Consider the following 17,257-nt stretch of genomic DNA (forward strand, 5'->3'; position numbering starts at 1 on the left):
ATCTGGGAGCTTGATATGTAGGAATTCATTGTACTATTCCCTGCAATTTTGTGCATGTTTTGTAACAAAATAATTCAAAGCCTTTTAGACAATAGATTAAATAATATAAAATAAAAACTGAAACCGCTAAAATGAGCAACAAAGGAACTAAATATTGAAAAGGTTTGGGATATGGAAAAATAGTCACAGGAAAACTTACAGCCTTGAATGTATTAATTATAAAAAATAAGCATTTAACTTTAAAACTTAAGAAAAGGTACACTTTTGCATCTGACCAAGATGGAGTGGATTTACCGTCTTGCCTGAAACAATAAAAAAATAGACAGCATGTAAGAAACAGTGGTTCCCAATATACTAAATATCAGGCAATAAAAAAATGTGATCCCAGAGACATCGGAAACAAAAGAGGTGAGCCCCATGGTTAACTCAGCTTACTCCCTGCATCCAGTTTCCAGGCCATATTGAAGGGAGTGGGAACCCAGGAGGAGCCCAGCAAGCTCCTTGTGTTGGAGAGATGGAGCTCCCAGGAGCAGCAGAGCCGCTAGAGTTTGAAGGACAGAGTGACAGAGAGAGAGAGCTGCAGACAGAGACCTCTGGGGGATCCATCTATAATGGGTCTTCCTTGAGTGTTTAGCTGACTGGTGACCAACACATTCATGTGAGGAAACTACCCAAGGTCAGGAAAAGAACACCCAAGAGAAAACAATCTCCTAGTGCCCACACAGAGCTGGGAATAGTGCTTATTCCCACCAGCTAGAGTGAAAAACTTAATTCACTGGTCATTGGCAACAGTTCGAAAGAGCCTCCACTCAGTAGTGGGGCAGAATCAGTACTGGAGTAATTGTTGCTTTATTCTTGCCTAACAAAGATTAAAAGTAAGACCTAGAAAGATTAAGTTGTTTTCAAGTAATTAAATGTGTCTCAGAACAAAGCTTAGAAATACAAGGTGCCCCCCAAAATGTATACACACTTTGAATAATTATAAAGGCAGTGTTTAATAAAATACATTTTATTTTCAAAATATAATAGAAATCAGTTGTAAAAATGTGTATAATTTTGGGGGAGAACATCCTGTATACATACAATACAAAAATATCTAGCCCTCACCAGGGTAAAATCCACAATGCCTAGCAATCCAACAAATAAGTAGAAATTGAAATTTTAAAAAAATATTTTTTATTATAGAATAAAAAATATGAAATAATTAGGGAAAGATCTGAAAGAAGATGTGAAAGTCCTGTTATATGAAAACTATAAAACATTGCTAAGAGAAATTAAAACCTAAATAAATGATGAGACATACAGTAAGTCCTCACTTGACATCATTGATAGGTATAAGGAAACCAATTTTACCATAGGCTAATTGATAAAAAGAAGAGTTACATTCCTTAGGCATCTCATCAGTGTTATAACAAATATACATTGAATAAAATGATATTATATGAGGACCTGCTGTAACATGTTTATTAATGAAAAACAATATTATTAAGATGTCACTTCTCATCTAATCTATTGTTCAATGCAATCTCAATCAAATTCCCAGTGGGCCTCTTTGTAGAACTTGATAAGCTTATTCTAAATTTCATACTGAAATGCAAAAGCCCTAGAATAGTCAAAATAACTTTGTAAACAAACGAGGACTTATACTACCTGATTCAAGACTTCTTATAAACTACAGTAATATAGACAGTGTAGTGTTGGTTGACATTAAGATAGACAAACATATCAATGGAATAAAACAGAGAGGCCAGAAACAGGTCCACAGATATACGGCCCATTAAGTTTTGATACATGTATAAAGAAAGTCAGAGGAGACAGTAGTCTTTTCAACAAATGGTGCTGGAACAATTGTTTATCAATATGTAAAACAATAAAATTGATCCATATACAAAAGTAAAGTAAAAATGTATCATAGACTTAACTGTAAAACATAAGAAATTTTAGGAGAAAATATAAGAGGCCCTGGCTGGGTAGCTCAGTTGGTTAGAGCATCATCCTGATGCACCAAGGTTGCGGGTTCAATTCCAGTCAGGGCACATACAAGAAGCAACCAGTGAATGCGTAAATGGGTGGAACAACAAATCGATGCTTCTCTCTCTCTGTCCCTTCCTATCGCTCTAAAACACAATAAATAAAAATTTTAAAAATATGTGAGAAGATATTTTTCTTATATATAGCACCAAAAACATGATAGATTAAAAAAGAATATTGATCCATTAGATTTTATTGAAATGAAAATTTTCTGTTCTTTGTAAGGTATAAATACCACCCACTGAATGACAGAACATATTTGCAAAGCAAATAGCTGATAAAGGATTTATATCCAGTTCTACAAAATGCAACTCTTAAAATTCAATAAGAAAATAACCAAATAAAAAATGCACAAAAGGCCTGACTGGTGTTGCTCAGTGGTTGCACGTCGACCCATGAACCAGGTGGTCATGGTTCAATTCCCGGTCAGAGCACATGCCTGGGTTTCGGGCTGGGTCCCAGTAGGGGGTGTGCAGGAGGCAGCCGATGAATGACTGTCTCTCATCATTGATGTTTCTTTCTCTCTATCCCTCTCCTTCCCTCTTTCTAAAATCAATAAACATATATATTTTTTAAAAATGCACAAGAGATTTGAACACAGGTTACCAAAGAAAATATACTGATAGCAAATAAGCACATGAAAATATGCAGTTCATAAAAACCCTTTTTCTGGACTCAGGATGGCTAGGGTTTGTTCAGCTTTACAAAATTTGAAACTTATATTGATTTCTTTTCTTACTCTAAATAGGCCCTTTCATATCTAATTTTGTATTCAAAATTTTGTAATATTTTTCTGTCATCAGATAGACATTTGATATCTCAGTGCTAGTTCTTTGCAATACAAGAACTAATCACTCAGTCCCTTTCTATCATTTATGGTAAGACATTTCACTTTTTCATTTCTTGAGGAGTTAAAGTGTTATTGTTACAGTGGTTATGTAAAAAAATTTCACTATTTCTATTACTAAAATTAAAGGTGTGTAAATTGTTTAATTCAAAATGGGAATGTTTTATAATTTTTGTATTGATCTTAGAGGAAGGTGGGAGAGACAGAAAGAGAAGAGAGGGAAACATTGATGTGAGATTGAAACCAACTGAGCCACACCTGCCAGGGCTATAATTTATTTTATTAAGCATGTCCAAATAGTCCAAGCACAGTAAATACATGTTTTAAAAAGATCAAATAGCATTTAGAATAGAGGAAGAATTGTTATCCCTAGCATGAATGCAAGGTGGTATGAAAACTATCATTTGTCTTGGCATTGCCATAATAAGACATTATAGAATTTTTACGAGCCAAAAGATTTTTTTCAAATGAGGCCAATACTTTATTAACATACTGGGAATAAGCCAGTATAAAATACATTTTTAAAAAATTCACTAGGTGCTAAAAAACCCTCTGCCCGCACCCCCATCCCCATCCCCAATCCCACACTTTTGTGAGGGCAGCAGAGGGTCATCAGCCTTGAGGGCGAAGGTGAGGGTGCACTGCCTGTAGGGCTCCAGATCACACTCCAGGTTCACAGTCACCTCTGCCATCAGGTGAGCCAGCTCCACCCTGAGCCTGGAAGCCCAGGGCAGTGAAGTAGGCGTGCAAGTGGTAATAGGGCAGGTAGCACAGGAACACTAGGAGGTGGTCTCTTGGCAGCCCTGCAGGATGGCTTCCTGCCCCTCCTGGAGGATGTGCTCAGCAGTGACAGATGCTCTGGAGTGAGGTCCGGAGGCCATCTGGTATCCTGGCGATGGCAGGTGGCAATCCAGTACAGGTCATCGAGCTGCTGTGGGTTCCAATTCAGGTCAGGTATGGGGATAAAGCCATCAGAGGGATCTCGGTTCTCACAACCAGTACTTACCCCTGCATTGTGTGACATTTGACACTGTTGAACTCTCACCGCTATTTGAAACTCTCCCTTCAATCTCTATGCTCTCCTAACTTTCTGGTCATTCTCTCTCAATCTCATTTATAGGCTACATTTCCTCCAATTCACCCTTCAGTCATTGGTGTGTGGTGGGGAGAGGGCTTCCGTGTCTGTGGTCCTCTCCTCTTGGGATGATGAGGAGGCAGGGAAAACTAAGGGGAGATCTCATGCATGGTAGGACCAATCCCAAAGTCACCTGCTTTCCCATCCCAGGACAGCTGTGCAAATCTACTGCAGAAATAAAATAGGTCAGTTTAGATAATACTTCATGAAGAAACCATTTGACTTTATATGATTTTATTTTTCACAGAATAGCACAATCACATCCAGCTTTGTACTTCAGGTGAATCTAGATATGGTCATATCAATTCAAACGGGGTTGAAGGACGCTAAGAGTGACCCCCCAACTTTTTGGGCAAACTCCACATATGGAAAGAACTTGAAATCTTTGCCACTAGGGGAGCTCTGAAGTTTCTCTTCCTTAAAGTTTTTTTGGGGATTGTCCAGCGAATGGTTTGGGGTATAATCTCCAGTGAGTCTGCTGGTACACAGGCATAAAAAAATGGCTGGTTTTGTTTTCTTTCATAATGGAAGCTGATATTCTCTTGATGAGGTTTTGATGCTGACTTACGTTTGCTTGGAAAATAATCTCTTTCTGACTCATAATCATGCACTTTCTTCTCTCTTGTGCGTTTCGCTTTACTCTGTGTATAACTGTGATAGCAGTCCAAATGAACATTGTTTCTAAATAAATCAGAGTCTGCCTTATTTCTTTCTGGATGCCTGTGAGGTTTGTCTTGGCTTTTTGCAAGATGCAGTTTAATATTTGATTCTGTTAAGGGAGCTAAAGAGTATCTTCTGTTTCTTGTAATCCATGAAAGCTTCTCTTCACTGAATTTAAATGGAACCTCCACAGTACTTAGTGAACTGTGACACAACCAGTCAGGAGACTGCACTTTGGGGGATGACCTATATTTTCCGCTGCTGTGGGATTCATAGGAAGGCAGTGTTACAACTGAGGAAGGATTTCTACAGTCTCTAACATGATGAGAACCTGAATTATCACTGTAAAATTGTTTCGAATCAGTTTTGATTTGTTTCATCTTGTAAAGATTTTCCAAAGGAATGCCTTTCCGAAATTCAAATAGAATGTTTTCTGATTCCTGATTTAAATAAGGGTTGGCTTCTAAAAACATACTTTCTCTACTCTCACGTACTTCAATAGCTGAGCATCTCTCCAAGTCAGCTGAATTCTCAATATCTATGGGACTACCAGTAAAATCTTGAGAAATCTGAATTGAATGGTAATCAGCTAAGCTAGCAGCATTTTCCTGAGTCTTTAAATCAAAAGATTCATATGCATCCGTTTCTCGAAACCATACGTGATGTTTATCTTTTTCTGGAGTTTCATGAGGTTCTAACACTGAAAGAACCCTAGTGTCTTTCTGCGCTGTTCCATGTTGAGAGTCAACAGCACACATATGGGTGGGCTCCAGGAATCTCCTGATCAATGATGAGTTTTCATGGGGACTTTGCTTTTTGAAAGAGATATGTTGCTCTAACAGCTCTGTATCAATTGAAAGATTACTACTTTCTCCACAATTATCTACTTTTTTACACACTGAAACTGTCTTTAACTTAAGAATATGTTTGGGAAGTGTATTTGGCTTAGGGATCATACTTTTGACCGGAAGCCCCAGGAGAAAACCAAGGTATTTGCTTTGTAAATCTAGTTCTATTTGATGAAGAGATTTTTCCTCAAAACCTAACGAAATTATTTTGTTTTGTTTTGGTACTTTGACACCAGAATGAATACATTTAGCTAAAGGTTTCTTTCTCTCTTGAGTATTGGCCATTGAGTAAGATTCTCTGACAATTCTGGGAAAGGCTTTCATTTGGGTCTCCAGCGTTTTCATAGAAAAGTGTATGAGGAGTTTGTCTTTTTGTTCCACTGAGTAGTTTTGGAGAATTTGAGACAGGGGCCTTTTATTAGCAGAAGTCACTGAAGATGCTCCACTTTCTAGCTTTCTAATACTCTTCAACTCTGTAATGATCTCCTTGCTGCCACTTGAAACATTGACAGTCAGTGTCTTCATACAGCTGATATGAGGTGAATCTTTTTGGTGTTTGTGTTTTAAATTAAGTTTGATAGTATCAATCCCTTCTAGAGATAAAAAGCTCATTTTTTTATGTCTTGGATAGAGCCTCTGACTGTTATCTTCTGAAATAGTCTGTTTTGAATACAAGTCTAACTTTTGGGAGGATTGTTTTGCTGTCTTGGGTATCAGATTAAGTTTTATCTCGAGTGCTTTTGATTCTAAAATGGGTTTTGGCTGAAATTTAGGATGTATTGTTGTGGGTGTTATATCTGGACTCCCTGCAAAAGGTGGTGGCTTCCAATCATCAGGATGAGTTTTTTCTCCTAGTTTATCAGCACAAACTTTGTCTTGGATCATAGTTTTTATCTGGGATTCGAGGACATTTTTAATTGCATCATAAAGAGGAAGTAAACTTTCTTCACTTGTCCTATTGGCCACTATTTCTATTTCATTACTTTGAACTTGGGGTAGTATGGGTACAGTTCCTGAAAAAGTGTTTTGTTGAGGGACCTCCTGTGTGGCTGTGTCCTGTATGGGCTCACTCTGGCCCCTAGGCTCAGGCGGTGAGGTACCCTCCCTCGTATCGATCGGCTGAGTCTCCTGTTGTGATTCTCCTGCTCCTGGGTGGGAAATAGTCGTACTTAGCATGCTTTTCATTTGGGTTTCCACATTTTCCTTTGGATCTTCACACATGTATGGACACTCTGTGGGTGTCAGAACGGGTTCTGGTGCCTTTTCTTCTTGCTCGATTATAAGCAAGTCAGGTTCTTTTACCATCCTTGAGATATCATGCCCTGGAACAACCCTTTCTTCTGTTTGTGGAGTTAGATTTATTTTATTTACTTCACTGCTGAGGTTTTCTTCTGATCTGACACTAGGAAGTTTTTGCATTTGTTGTTGGTCCACCATGAGGGGCTGGGAGTCTTCTGGAACTACATTTGTAACATTCTGGCCTTCTCTTTGTACAACGCTTGACTTGTCCTTCTTAAGAATTTCACTAGCATTTGGTGATTTCTCCTGGAATTTACAAAGACAGATTCTCTTTTTTCTTTCTAGGTTTGTCTCAGATTCTACCGTTTCTTCAGCCTGAGATGGATTCATCACAGAACTAGAGAGACTCCTGATAACTTCTCCTGAGGCATCCTCATTCTGCAAGGCTATTTTCTTTGGTTTGTTAAAGTCAACCTCTTTACTTTCCTGCATTTTTACTTCCCTTTTATCTTTACTTCCTTGCATCTTCTTTTCTTGATGTTTGGGGGACGTGAGATTTTTCGTCTTCACTGCAACCCCTTGCTTGTCCTGTGGCATTCGTCGCCTTCCTTCTTGTGAAGTGATTAAAATATCAGGAATAATTGGCTGTACATATACGACTTGCTGAGAATCTGATGATTCCTGAAAGTTTACTGTGGAAACAAAGGGTCTTGTTAATGCTGGCATGCTCCTTTCCATGATTCTGATATTCATGTTAAGCTGTAGTGGGGGTGAGCTAGAAGTACAAGTCTTAGTCAGCATTACACCAGCTGGCTCACAGGTAACTTTCTGAACCTTTCCCTCTTGCTCTTTAGATTTCCTCTGAAGGTCACTTTGATTATATATTAGCAAAATAGGTGATTTCTTTGTATTCAAATACATATCATTGGGATCCACTATACTATTCATATCCATGTTTCTCTCTCCATTCTTTTCTTCTTCCTGAAGCGTGTGTTCTTTCAATTCTTTTACATCAGTGGAAAGTTCTCCATCAGTTGTTTCTGCATGTACTATTTTCCCTGCATCTGATGATTCTTTGGACTGTAGTTGTGGAAGAGGCTCCTTTGCAATTGTTATCATGTACCCCTCTCCTTCTGCTGTGTCAAAGTTAAGATAGGGTAGAGTAACCAAAGAAGCACAAATGTTTTTGATATTCATAACTAGTTTATTGCTATCTTCCTGTAACTTCCTCTTTTGCTCTTTAATTTTACACTGCAGTTCTTTGGTATTGAGTATATGTGGAACTGGTAATTCCTTTACTTTCAGATCCGTGGACCTTGGGTGTGTTTTGTCTTCAATATCTATTTTAGGTCTATCCTTTTTGTTTAACATATAGCCTTCAAATGACTTAGTATTTGTTTTCTTGCTTGAATTTGATGAATCCTGAATCTTTAATGGTGGAAAATGGGGTTGTGTTGTTCGTGGGGTGTCTTTCTTTTCATTCATTCTAGTGTCCCGTTTCAGGTGAGATGGAGAAGGGAAGGAAGCACAGGCTTTCCTCAGAACCATTCCTAGCTGGCCTTTGTTTTTCTGCACATCTTTCACTTGCTCTTTAATATTCAAAGGTAGTCTCTTCCTACTAAGTGGATGGGTAAGTGGGAATGTTTCTAATCTGAAAGTCATTATTTTGGAATGTATTCCAGCTTTTCCATCTTCTGTTTTTACTCTGTCCTTTGTGTCTGTGTATGACATATGTTGGTTAGCTTTTATTATTGTATTACATGAGCTAATACCTTCCCTGAAATCTGCATATTTGATGTTCCCTGCACCTGAGGACTCAGGGAGCTGTAATTGTGAAGTAGAGAATCCTGTAATTTCAAGCCAGTCTTTGTAAATCTTGATTCTGTTTTGGTCTCTGCCCTTTTCTTTCTGTGACAGGTGTTGTTTTCTTTTTCTTACATCACCACCGATTGTCTCTGTATTTTCTATTTTCTCTGCATCCGATAATGCTGAGACAGTTCGTGAAAATAGAAGTGGTCTTTCAATTCCAAGCTCTTCTTCACCTACTTGTGTATCTTTATCCAGCTTAAGGTTGGTTGGAGGTTTGGAAACATGAACGTTTCTTAGCACTGAACCAGGTGGTGTACCTTGGCCTTCACGTATCTTCTGCCCTTGACCCCCAATATTCACATGCAATTCTGTTCTATGGAGTGTACAGGGAGGAGGCGACTTCTTTGACTTCACACTTACATCTGCAGTATGTGTCATTCCTCTCACAGCTACTGTCTTTCCCCTGTTCCTCTCTTCTTTCTGGGGCATATGTAGTTTGTTTTGAACATTTTTCACAGTATCACCACTAATTGGCTCCGTATGTACTATCTCCCCTGCAGTTAATGTTGTCTGCGTTTGTTTGTCCAGTCTGAGGACAGGGAGAGATGGTAATGAAGTAGAAGATGGGGTCAGAGGCACACCTGGTCCATCCTTCCTTCCCTGAGTTGTTTGTTCCTGATGTTTGGGGAGCATGGGGCTTATCTTGTTCACTTCAACCTCTTCCTTGTTCTGCTGCATATTCATTTTCGTTGTGTAGCTTGATCTGTTTTGTGTATCAGTGGAATTGGCCTTCTCTGCTCCCCAGTGACATGGTGATTTCTCTAGATTTAGAGAGACAGAGTTCTGTGATTTTACTCTGTGTTGATCTGTCTCTGCTTTGAGTGTTCTACACATTTCAACATCTATTTCGTGACCAGTTGACAAAGGAGTGGGAGATGAACACGCATTAGCTAGACTTTGATGTTGTTGCTTGTCTTTTATTGAGTCACATCCCTGTTCCTTTCTATAGTGTAGGTTACCATACTCAGTGAGAGTGAAGGTCTGTGAACAAAGAGGCTTCTTTGCCCTCATGGTTACACTTATGGGACCTGTAACATTTTTTCTTTCTGTAGATTTGAATACCTCTTTCTGCCTTTTAGAATCAGATAAAACAGATGTTGTGGACCTTGGTAGTAAGTCTCTTTGCAGTTCTTCACATTTCTTGGCCATACGACCACCCGCTTTCCTTCTAGAGCTTTCATCACATGCAACTCCAAGCACTGAGTTCCCTGACCTGGTAGGTGGGATCTTTTGATCAACTCTGTATTTTATTACTTTTTGAGCTTCTGAGCATTCCTTTTCTTCTTCACCCTTCAGGGAAACTGCACTGTGAACATCCAGCTTCCTTGGAGGGTTCCCATCAGATAACATACTATACTCTTTTTCATCAATTAAAAGATAATCGAACATCGATTTCCCTGAGTTTGGACATAAAATCTTTTCACCTATCCTATGTAGTATGTATTTTTGTGGTGGGAGATTCTTCCATAGCTTTTCAGTTCGAAATGGAATCATCAGTGGAGAACAAACTGATTCTGATATGTTTTCTGAGACCAGTGCTTGTCGCTGTGCTTCTTGCTGTGCAATAAGCATATGTGGAAAATTTCCACATCCCATACTATTCAGCAATAGTGGACTGGCTCTGGATATCATCTCATTGTCCTCGTTATCCTTTCTATTCTGCCATCTTGATTCTAATGTGTTTTTGGAGGTTCTCCATTTATTATAGGAATATGTACATGGTGGTAATTTCTTTGCCTTCAGATCCATGTGTATTGAGCACATTTTGTCTTCACTATCTGCTTTGAATCTAACCTTTTCCTTCAACATATAACCTTTAAGTGACTTAATACCTCCTTTTCTGCCCCAATTGGATAAATGCTGCATCTTTAATGGCAGAAAATGGGGTTGTATTGTTCGTGGGGTGTCTTTCTTTTCATTCATTCTAGTGTCCTGTTTCAGGTGAGATGGAGAAGGGAAGGAAGCACAGGCTTTCCCCAGAACCATTCCTGGCTGACGTTTGTGTTTCTGCACATCTTTCACTTGCTCTTTAATATTCAAAAGTAGTCTCTTCCTGCTGAGTAGATTTGTAAGTGGGCATGTCTGTATTCGCAAAGTTAAAATCTGGGGGAGTATTCTACCTTTCCCTTCAATTTTTACTCGGTCCATTGCATCTTTATATGGTATATGTTGATTAGCATTTCTTATTGTATTACATGAGTTAATACCTTCCCTGAAATCTGCATATTTGATGTTCCCTGCACCTGAGGACTCAGGGAGCTGTAATTGTGAAGTAGAGAATCCTGTAATTTCAAGCCAGTCTTTGTAAATCTTGGCTCTGTTTTGTTCTCTGCCCTTTTCTTTCTGTGACAGGTGTTGTTTTCTTTTTCTTACATCACCACCGATTGTCTCTGTATTTTCTATTTTCTCTGCATCCGATAATGCTGAGATAGTTCGTGAAAATAGAAGTGGTCTTTCAATTCCAAGCTCTTCTTCACCTACTTGTGTATCTTTATCCAGCTTAAGGTTGGTTGGAGGTTTGGAAACATGAACGTTTCTTAGCACTGAACCAGGTGGTGTACCTTGACCTTCACGTATCTTCTGTCCTTGACCCCCAATGTTTACATGCAATTCTGTTCTATGGAGTGTACAGGGAGGAGGCGACTTCTTTGACTTCACACTTACATCTGCAGTATGTGTCATACCTCTCACAGCTACTGTCTTTCCCCTGTTCCTCTCTTCTTTCTGGGGCATATGTAGTTTGTTGTTTTGAGCATTTTTCAAGATATCACCACTAACTGGCTCCCTATATACTATCTCCCCTGCAGCTGATGTTGTCTGCATTTTTTCGTCTAGTCTGAGGACAGGGAGAGATGGTAATGAAGTAGAAGATGGGGTCAGAGGCACACCCGATCCATCCTTCCTTCCCTGAGTCTTTTGTTCCTGATGTTTGGGGAGCATGGGACTTATTGTGTCCACTCCAACCTCTTCCTTGTTCTGCCACATGTTCATTTTCGTTGTGTAGCTTGATCTGTTTTGTGTATCAGTGGAATTGGCCTTCTCTGCTCCCCGGTAACATGGTGATTTCTCTAGCTTTAGGGAGATAGAGTTCTTTAATTTTACTCTGTGTTGATCTGTCTCTGCTTTGAGTGTTCTACACATTTCAACATCTATTTCGTGACCAGTTGACAAAGGAGTGGGAGATGAACACGCGTTAGCTAGACTTTGATGTTGTTGCTTGTCTTTTATTGAGTCACATCCCTGTTCCTTTCTATAGTGTAGGTTACCATACTCAATGAGAGTGAAGGTCTGTGAACAAAGAGGCTTCTTTGCCCTCATGGTTACACTTATGGGACCTGTAACATTTTTTCTTTCTGTAGATTTGAATACCTCTTTCTGCCTTTTAGAATCAGATAAAACAGATGTTGTGGACCTTGGTAGTAAGTCTCTTTGCAGTTCTTCACATTTCTTGGCCATACAACCACCCGCTTTCCTTCTAGAGCTTTCATCACATGCAACTCCAAGCACTGAGTTCCCTGACCTGGTAGGTGGGATCTTTTGATCAACTCTGTATTTTATTACTTGTTGAGCTTCTGAGCATTCCTTTTCTTCTTCACCCTTCAGGGAAACTGCACTGTGAACATCCAGCTTCCTTGGAGGGTTCCCATCAGATAACATACTATACTCTTTTTCATCCATTAAAAGATAATCGAACATTGATTTCCCTGATTTTGGACATGAAATCTTTTCACCTGTTCTATGTAGTATGTCCTTTTGGGGTGGGAGATTCTTCCGTAGCTTTTCAGTTTGAAATGGAATCATCAGTGGAGAACAAACTGATTCTGATATGTTTTCTGAGACCAGTGCTTGTCGCTGTGCTTCTTGCTGTGCAATAAGCATATTTTGATCTTGTCTAGGTCCCATACTATTCAGAAATGGTGGACCTGCTCTGGATAACATCTCATTGTCCTCTTTATGCTTTGCATTCTGCCATCTTGATTCTAATGTGGTTGGGGAGGAACCCCACTTATTACAGGAATATGTACATAGTCTTTTCCCTTCATTGTGCTCCTCTTCACCTCGTTCCGAACATCTTTTAATGCTACTCTTTTTCCTTAATGGGCCTTTCTTTGACTTTACACTCTTATGCCCTTTGATGGCAGGTGAGACAAGTGTGGATGAATGAAAGGTGTTTATAAACATATTTGACCTACCTATAGATATTTCATTGGCCATGTTTTCCAAGATGTGATCCTGTTGCTCTCCATGGCTAAGGTCACCAGACCTGGTCATATTGATTGTCTTTAAAACCATCTGTGCTTCCCCAGTTCTAGACTTAGAGATTTGTGCTGTATTTCTCTGCCCTGTAAAATCATATGAAGCTGGCATGGAGAAATAAGAAAACTCTTGGGTTCTTGCTGGTAAATCCTTTCGTAACCTTCTGTCTTTCTCTGGACTAGAATGAGCAAGTTCCTTCCTAGGGCTTTTTTCAAATGGGATGCCACTCTGTGCTGTATCAATTAAAGATTCACCAATTGATTTCCCTGGCATTGGAGATAAAATCTTTGGACTCCTTATATCCTTTAATCCTGGTTGTGTTTTTGTTCTTTTTGGTTGTTTCTCAAATGGAAGTAAACTCAAAATAGAGTGAAAAATATAGCGTAATACATATTGTCTGAAAAGTGTTTGTTGCTGCAGCTCCTGATTGGTGGTAAGTGATTCTGGGATTTTTTTCCTTGATGAGTTCATCAGTTCTAGACCTGAGTGTATAAAGTGAGGCTCCTTCATTTTATAAGCATTAAAACTGAAGGGCTGAGCATTCCAAAGGGCTGCTTCTCCACCTTGGACTTGGACTTTCTTCATGCTTTCTGAGGCACTGCCCATCTTATCACTGGAATTGGCACACCAGCCTCTCTCTCCACCTGGGGATTGCTCTTGCTGTTGTAGTTCATGACTGAATCTCATTTTCCATGGCTCATCTGTCTCTACTTTTATTTCATTCTTCACATTCATGTCAAGTGAAATAAGCATGGCAGAGGAAATAGCATTTAGGATTATATCTGCCACAGGTATATTTTTTTGCATCATGACTTTGAAATTGCATTTGAATTGCCTTCTATTTCTTGGAGTACCATGTTTTGTGATACTAAATGTCTTGGAAATCGGTGCATTCTTTGCCTTCAAAGTTACACATTTGGAACTCATTTTACTTCCCTTGCCTGTACATTTTAAGTACTTACTCTTTGATGTAGGTAAAGCAAGTGTGGATAAATCCAAAGACTCCAGCGTCTTTGCTGGTAATTCTTGTGCTAATCTTTCCTTTCTCTCTGCAGTAAGATCTTCCAGCTCCTCAGAGTACTTTATATAAACTAAAAAGTCAATAATCCTTGATTTCAGTGTCTTCGAAGGTAAATTTCTTAGACAACCATTCCCTGGGATATTAAATATCAGTGAAATTGGTGTCTTTCTCGCCTTCATAATTACACACTTGGAACTCATTTTACTTTTTAAAGCTGTACATGTAAATGCCTTTCTCTGCAATTTAGATTCAGGAGGATCACGTGTGGAGACATCCAGTGACTCCAGGACAGTTGCTTGTTGATTTTTATTAAACACTGGCTTCTCCTCTTTACCATGACTATACAGTTTCCCTGTATGGCTCCTAGTACTTGGGATACCACATTTCATTGTATCAATTAAAATTTGACTTCTTAGCGATTCCTTTGACTTTACAAGAGGAAGCTTTGAATTTGCTGTACGTATTGTGCTATTTTGTGTCTGGTGGTTTTTCTTTGGCTCCTCTACCTGTATTGCATCCGCAGGCTGCATTTGTTGTGGGACGTCTTGCTCCGTAACAAACAGAATTTTCCCACTTCCTTCATTTTCTGATTTGTGAAGGTCAAGTTCCTCCCTCTGGCCTGAACAGGATATGAAACAGTTGCTGTGTTGTAGAACTACTTTTAATAATGTCCCCTGTTCACTCCCTTCTTCCTCTTTACCTTGAAGATTGGTTTCTTTGGTGTCATCTGAAGTAACGTTTCCTTCATGTAGTGATATCGCCTGCCCTACTTGCTTAGAATTGAGTCTTTTTTCTCCTAACATTGCTTTTTCTCTTTCTATCTTGCTATGCATGTCAGCGTCAGGAGTAACAGTCATGAAGGAATACATTTTATCTGCCATTTTTTCACCTTGATCCATTGTCAAGTTACATCCCAATTGTTTTCTATGGTTTGGGCTAGCACCACCCTTAATACTGAGTATGTATGAAATTGATGGTTTCTTTGCTTTTAAAATTCCACACTTGGGTTTCACTAAAGTTTTCATGTCTGAATATTGTTTGAAGTTTCTCTTCCTTTTGGATGTAGAAAAAGCAGACATGCAGCAACCCAAAGTCTCTGTCTCTTTCTTTTCAATACTGCCAGTCTGTTCCCTTTGATGGTTTGCATTAGATGGGACAACACATTCCCTTGCAGAAAATATTTCATCAGTCTTTGCTTCCCCTGTCTTTGGAAAGGAAAACCTAGCATAGCACTCTGGCTTTCCAAATTGAAATTGCTCAAATATGGGGCATGAAGCAGAATCTGAAATAGCTTGTGAAAAATGTATTTGTAGTTTTACCTGAATTTTTATACTTCCTGGCTGTTTCAGTTCCTCATCTGTTTTAACAAGCTCATGATTCTCCTTCTGATATTTATTGAATATGAAGCTTTGGCTATTCTTTGAAGCTGGTAGAGATTCGCATTCCCCTTCCCCCTCTTCCCCATCTTTCACACTGCTAGATAAACTATACATATTGATAGAATCTGGGCAACATACTTTTTGTTCATTTGGCAACTTCTCTTGCATTAGCTGTGGATGACCAAGTCTTGTTTTCCTTTGCATATCTGTCTCCACATTTAATATACTACTCATTTTGCTGTTGGGCAAAATAGGCATTTTGGAGTGAATGACATCCCCAAATGCATCTGTTGCAGTTTTCTTTTGCTGTGGAGTTTTCATCTTTGTTTTCAAATTGCATCGCAGTTTCTTGCTCCGCCTGCCATGAAGCAGATGTGAAACTGATGGCTTTTTTCCCCTCATAGTTCTATATCTGCAACTCACTGTTATTTGCTTACTTGCTATTTTTGATGTGTTTTTCGTTCTTTTAGATTTAGAAACAAAGCTTGACAGAGTCAGAAGACTTCAGGGATGTCACTTGCAAATCTTGTAACTGAGCTTTTTCCCATAAAATAATAATCTAGTTGCTTTTTAGAGAGAAAGAGAGAGAGATTATATTTAGAAAGTATATAGAGAGTATACATATAGAGGGAGAATACACACACATACACACACTATATTGGTTCTGTTTCTCTGGAGCACCCAGATTAATGCACCTACCCATTACCTTTAGTATCATGTTTCCTTTGGTTACAAGGTCTGTCCTTACTACTAAAGCAAAATTTTGGGTTAGAGTAATGATCATGAATGTGGACTCTTCAACATCCATTCTACTTCAAATGATTAGGATAAATCTAACACAGTAATATAATTTCCAGTTTATCAGTTTAGGAATGGGCATGAACTACTCCTAGCATACAACACAGATTTTTAAGGACTTCTGGAGAAAGTTGCCTTAGTTTCTAAGAAAGACACAGAAAGAAATGGCCTCTTACTTCCTCTGGACATTGATGCTCTGATTTTGGAACTCTTGTGGACATCTTTCTATCCACCTCAAGATAAAACCAATACCAAGAAAGGCAGATAGAGAGATATGGGACCTTAATGAAGTTGTTGAGCCACTGTATCAATGAATTCTGTAGTCTATTCTACCTCAGGATTTCCTATTATATAATATCATAAATTCTCTTCTTAGTGTGCCAGTTTGAATCATGGTTTTGTTGCTGGAGAATGAAAATATCCTAACTGACTCAGGTAGGATAGGTAAGGATTCTGGGGAATCAAGTGACCCCAGCAAGTTATAGCAGTGTCCAGACATAATTAGGATAGAATTTCATCAGGACAAGAATATGACTGTTCACTTAGGAAAGTGGAACAAATAGCAAAAATATATGACAAAAAATATTTAATATTTGCACATTTCAGGAAAAAAAGAAAAGCTGAAATGCAAGACAGATATTTCAACGATGTGATATTGTGATTTTTAGACATAATAAAACAATGCTAGATAATTTTATGTTGAGCCAACCTTGCATTCCTAGGAAAAAAATCCCAGCTGCTGGATTTGGTTTGCTGGTATTTTGTAGAGTGTTTTACATCTATATTCATAGGGGGTATTGGTCCGACCCTATCTTGTACTCTTTGTATACCCCATTAGTCTTTCCTTCTCTCCATGTGGTGAGCTTCCTGCCGTCACATTCTCCTGGTTTTCCTCCTAGCTCACTGGTTTTCCTCAGTTGCCTTTGATGATTCCTCCTCTTCTTCCTGACCTCTTTGAAATGCCCCCTTTTCTCTTCTTACAGTTGCTTTGTAATCTCATCCTCTTTTGTGGCTTTTAATACTGTATATGCCCCCAATTCTCCAAACTTATTATCTCTACTAGACACCTTTCCCAAACTATTTACTCGCATCTCTATTGCATGTGTAATCAACATCTCAAATTCAACAAATGCAAAACAGAATTCCTGATCTCCCCATGACAACCTGCTCCAC

The 17,257-nt window shown here is 38.9% G+C and overlaps 1 protein-coding gene across 2 annotated transcripts in view; it reads right to left on the reverse strand.

Annotated features, from left to right (window-relative positions):
* Nucleotides 1-3,348: 3,348 nt before the first annotated feature.
* Nucleotides 3,349-17,257, reverse strand: part of CCDC168 (coiled-coil domain containing 168) — a 33,192-nt gene continuing 19,283 nt past the window's right edge. For both annotated transcript variants that reach the window (XM_081128335.1, XM_081128336.1), the window contains one exon: nucleotides 3,349-15,852. In XM_081128335.1, the coding sequence (XP_080984461.1) occupies nucleotides 4,340-15,688 (11,349 nt within the window). In that variant the 5' untranslated portion in view covers nucleotides 15,689-15,852 and the 3' untranslated portion in view covers nucleotides 3,349-4,339. The remainder of the gene's footprint in view (nucleotides 15,853-17,257) is intronic.

The sequence above is a fragment of the Miniopterus schreibersii genome (assembly GCF_964146895.1).
Source record: "Miniopterus schreibersii genome assembly, chromosome: 2".
NCBI lineage: Eukaryota > Metazoa > Chordata > Mammalia > Chiroptera > Miniopteridae > Miniopterus > Miniopterus schreibersii.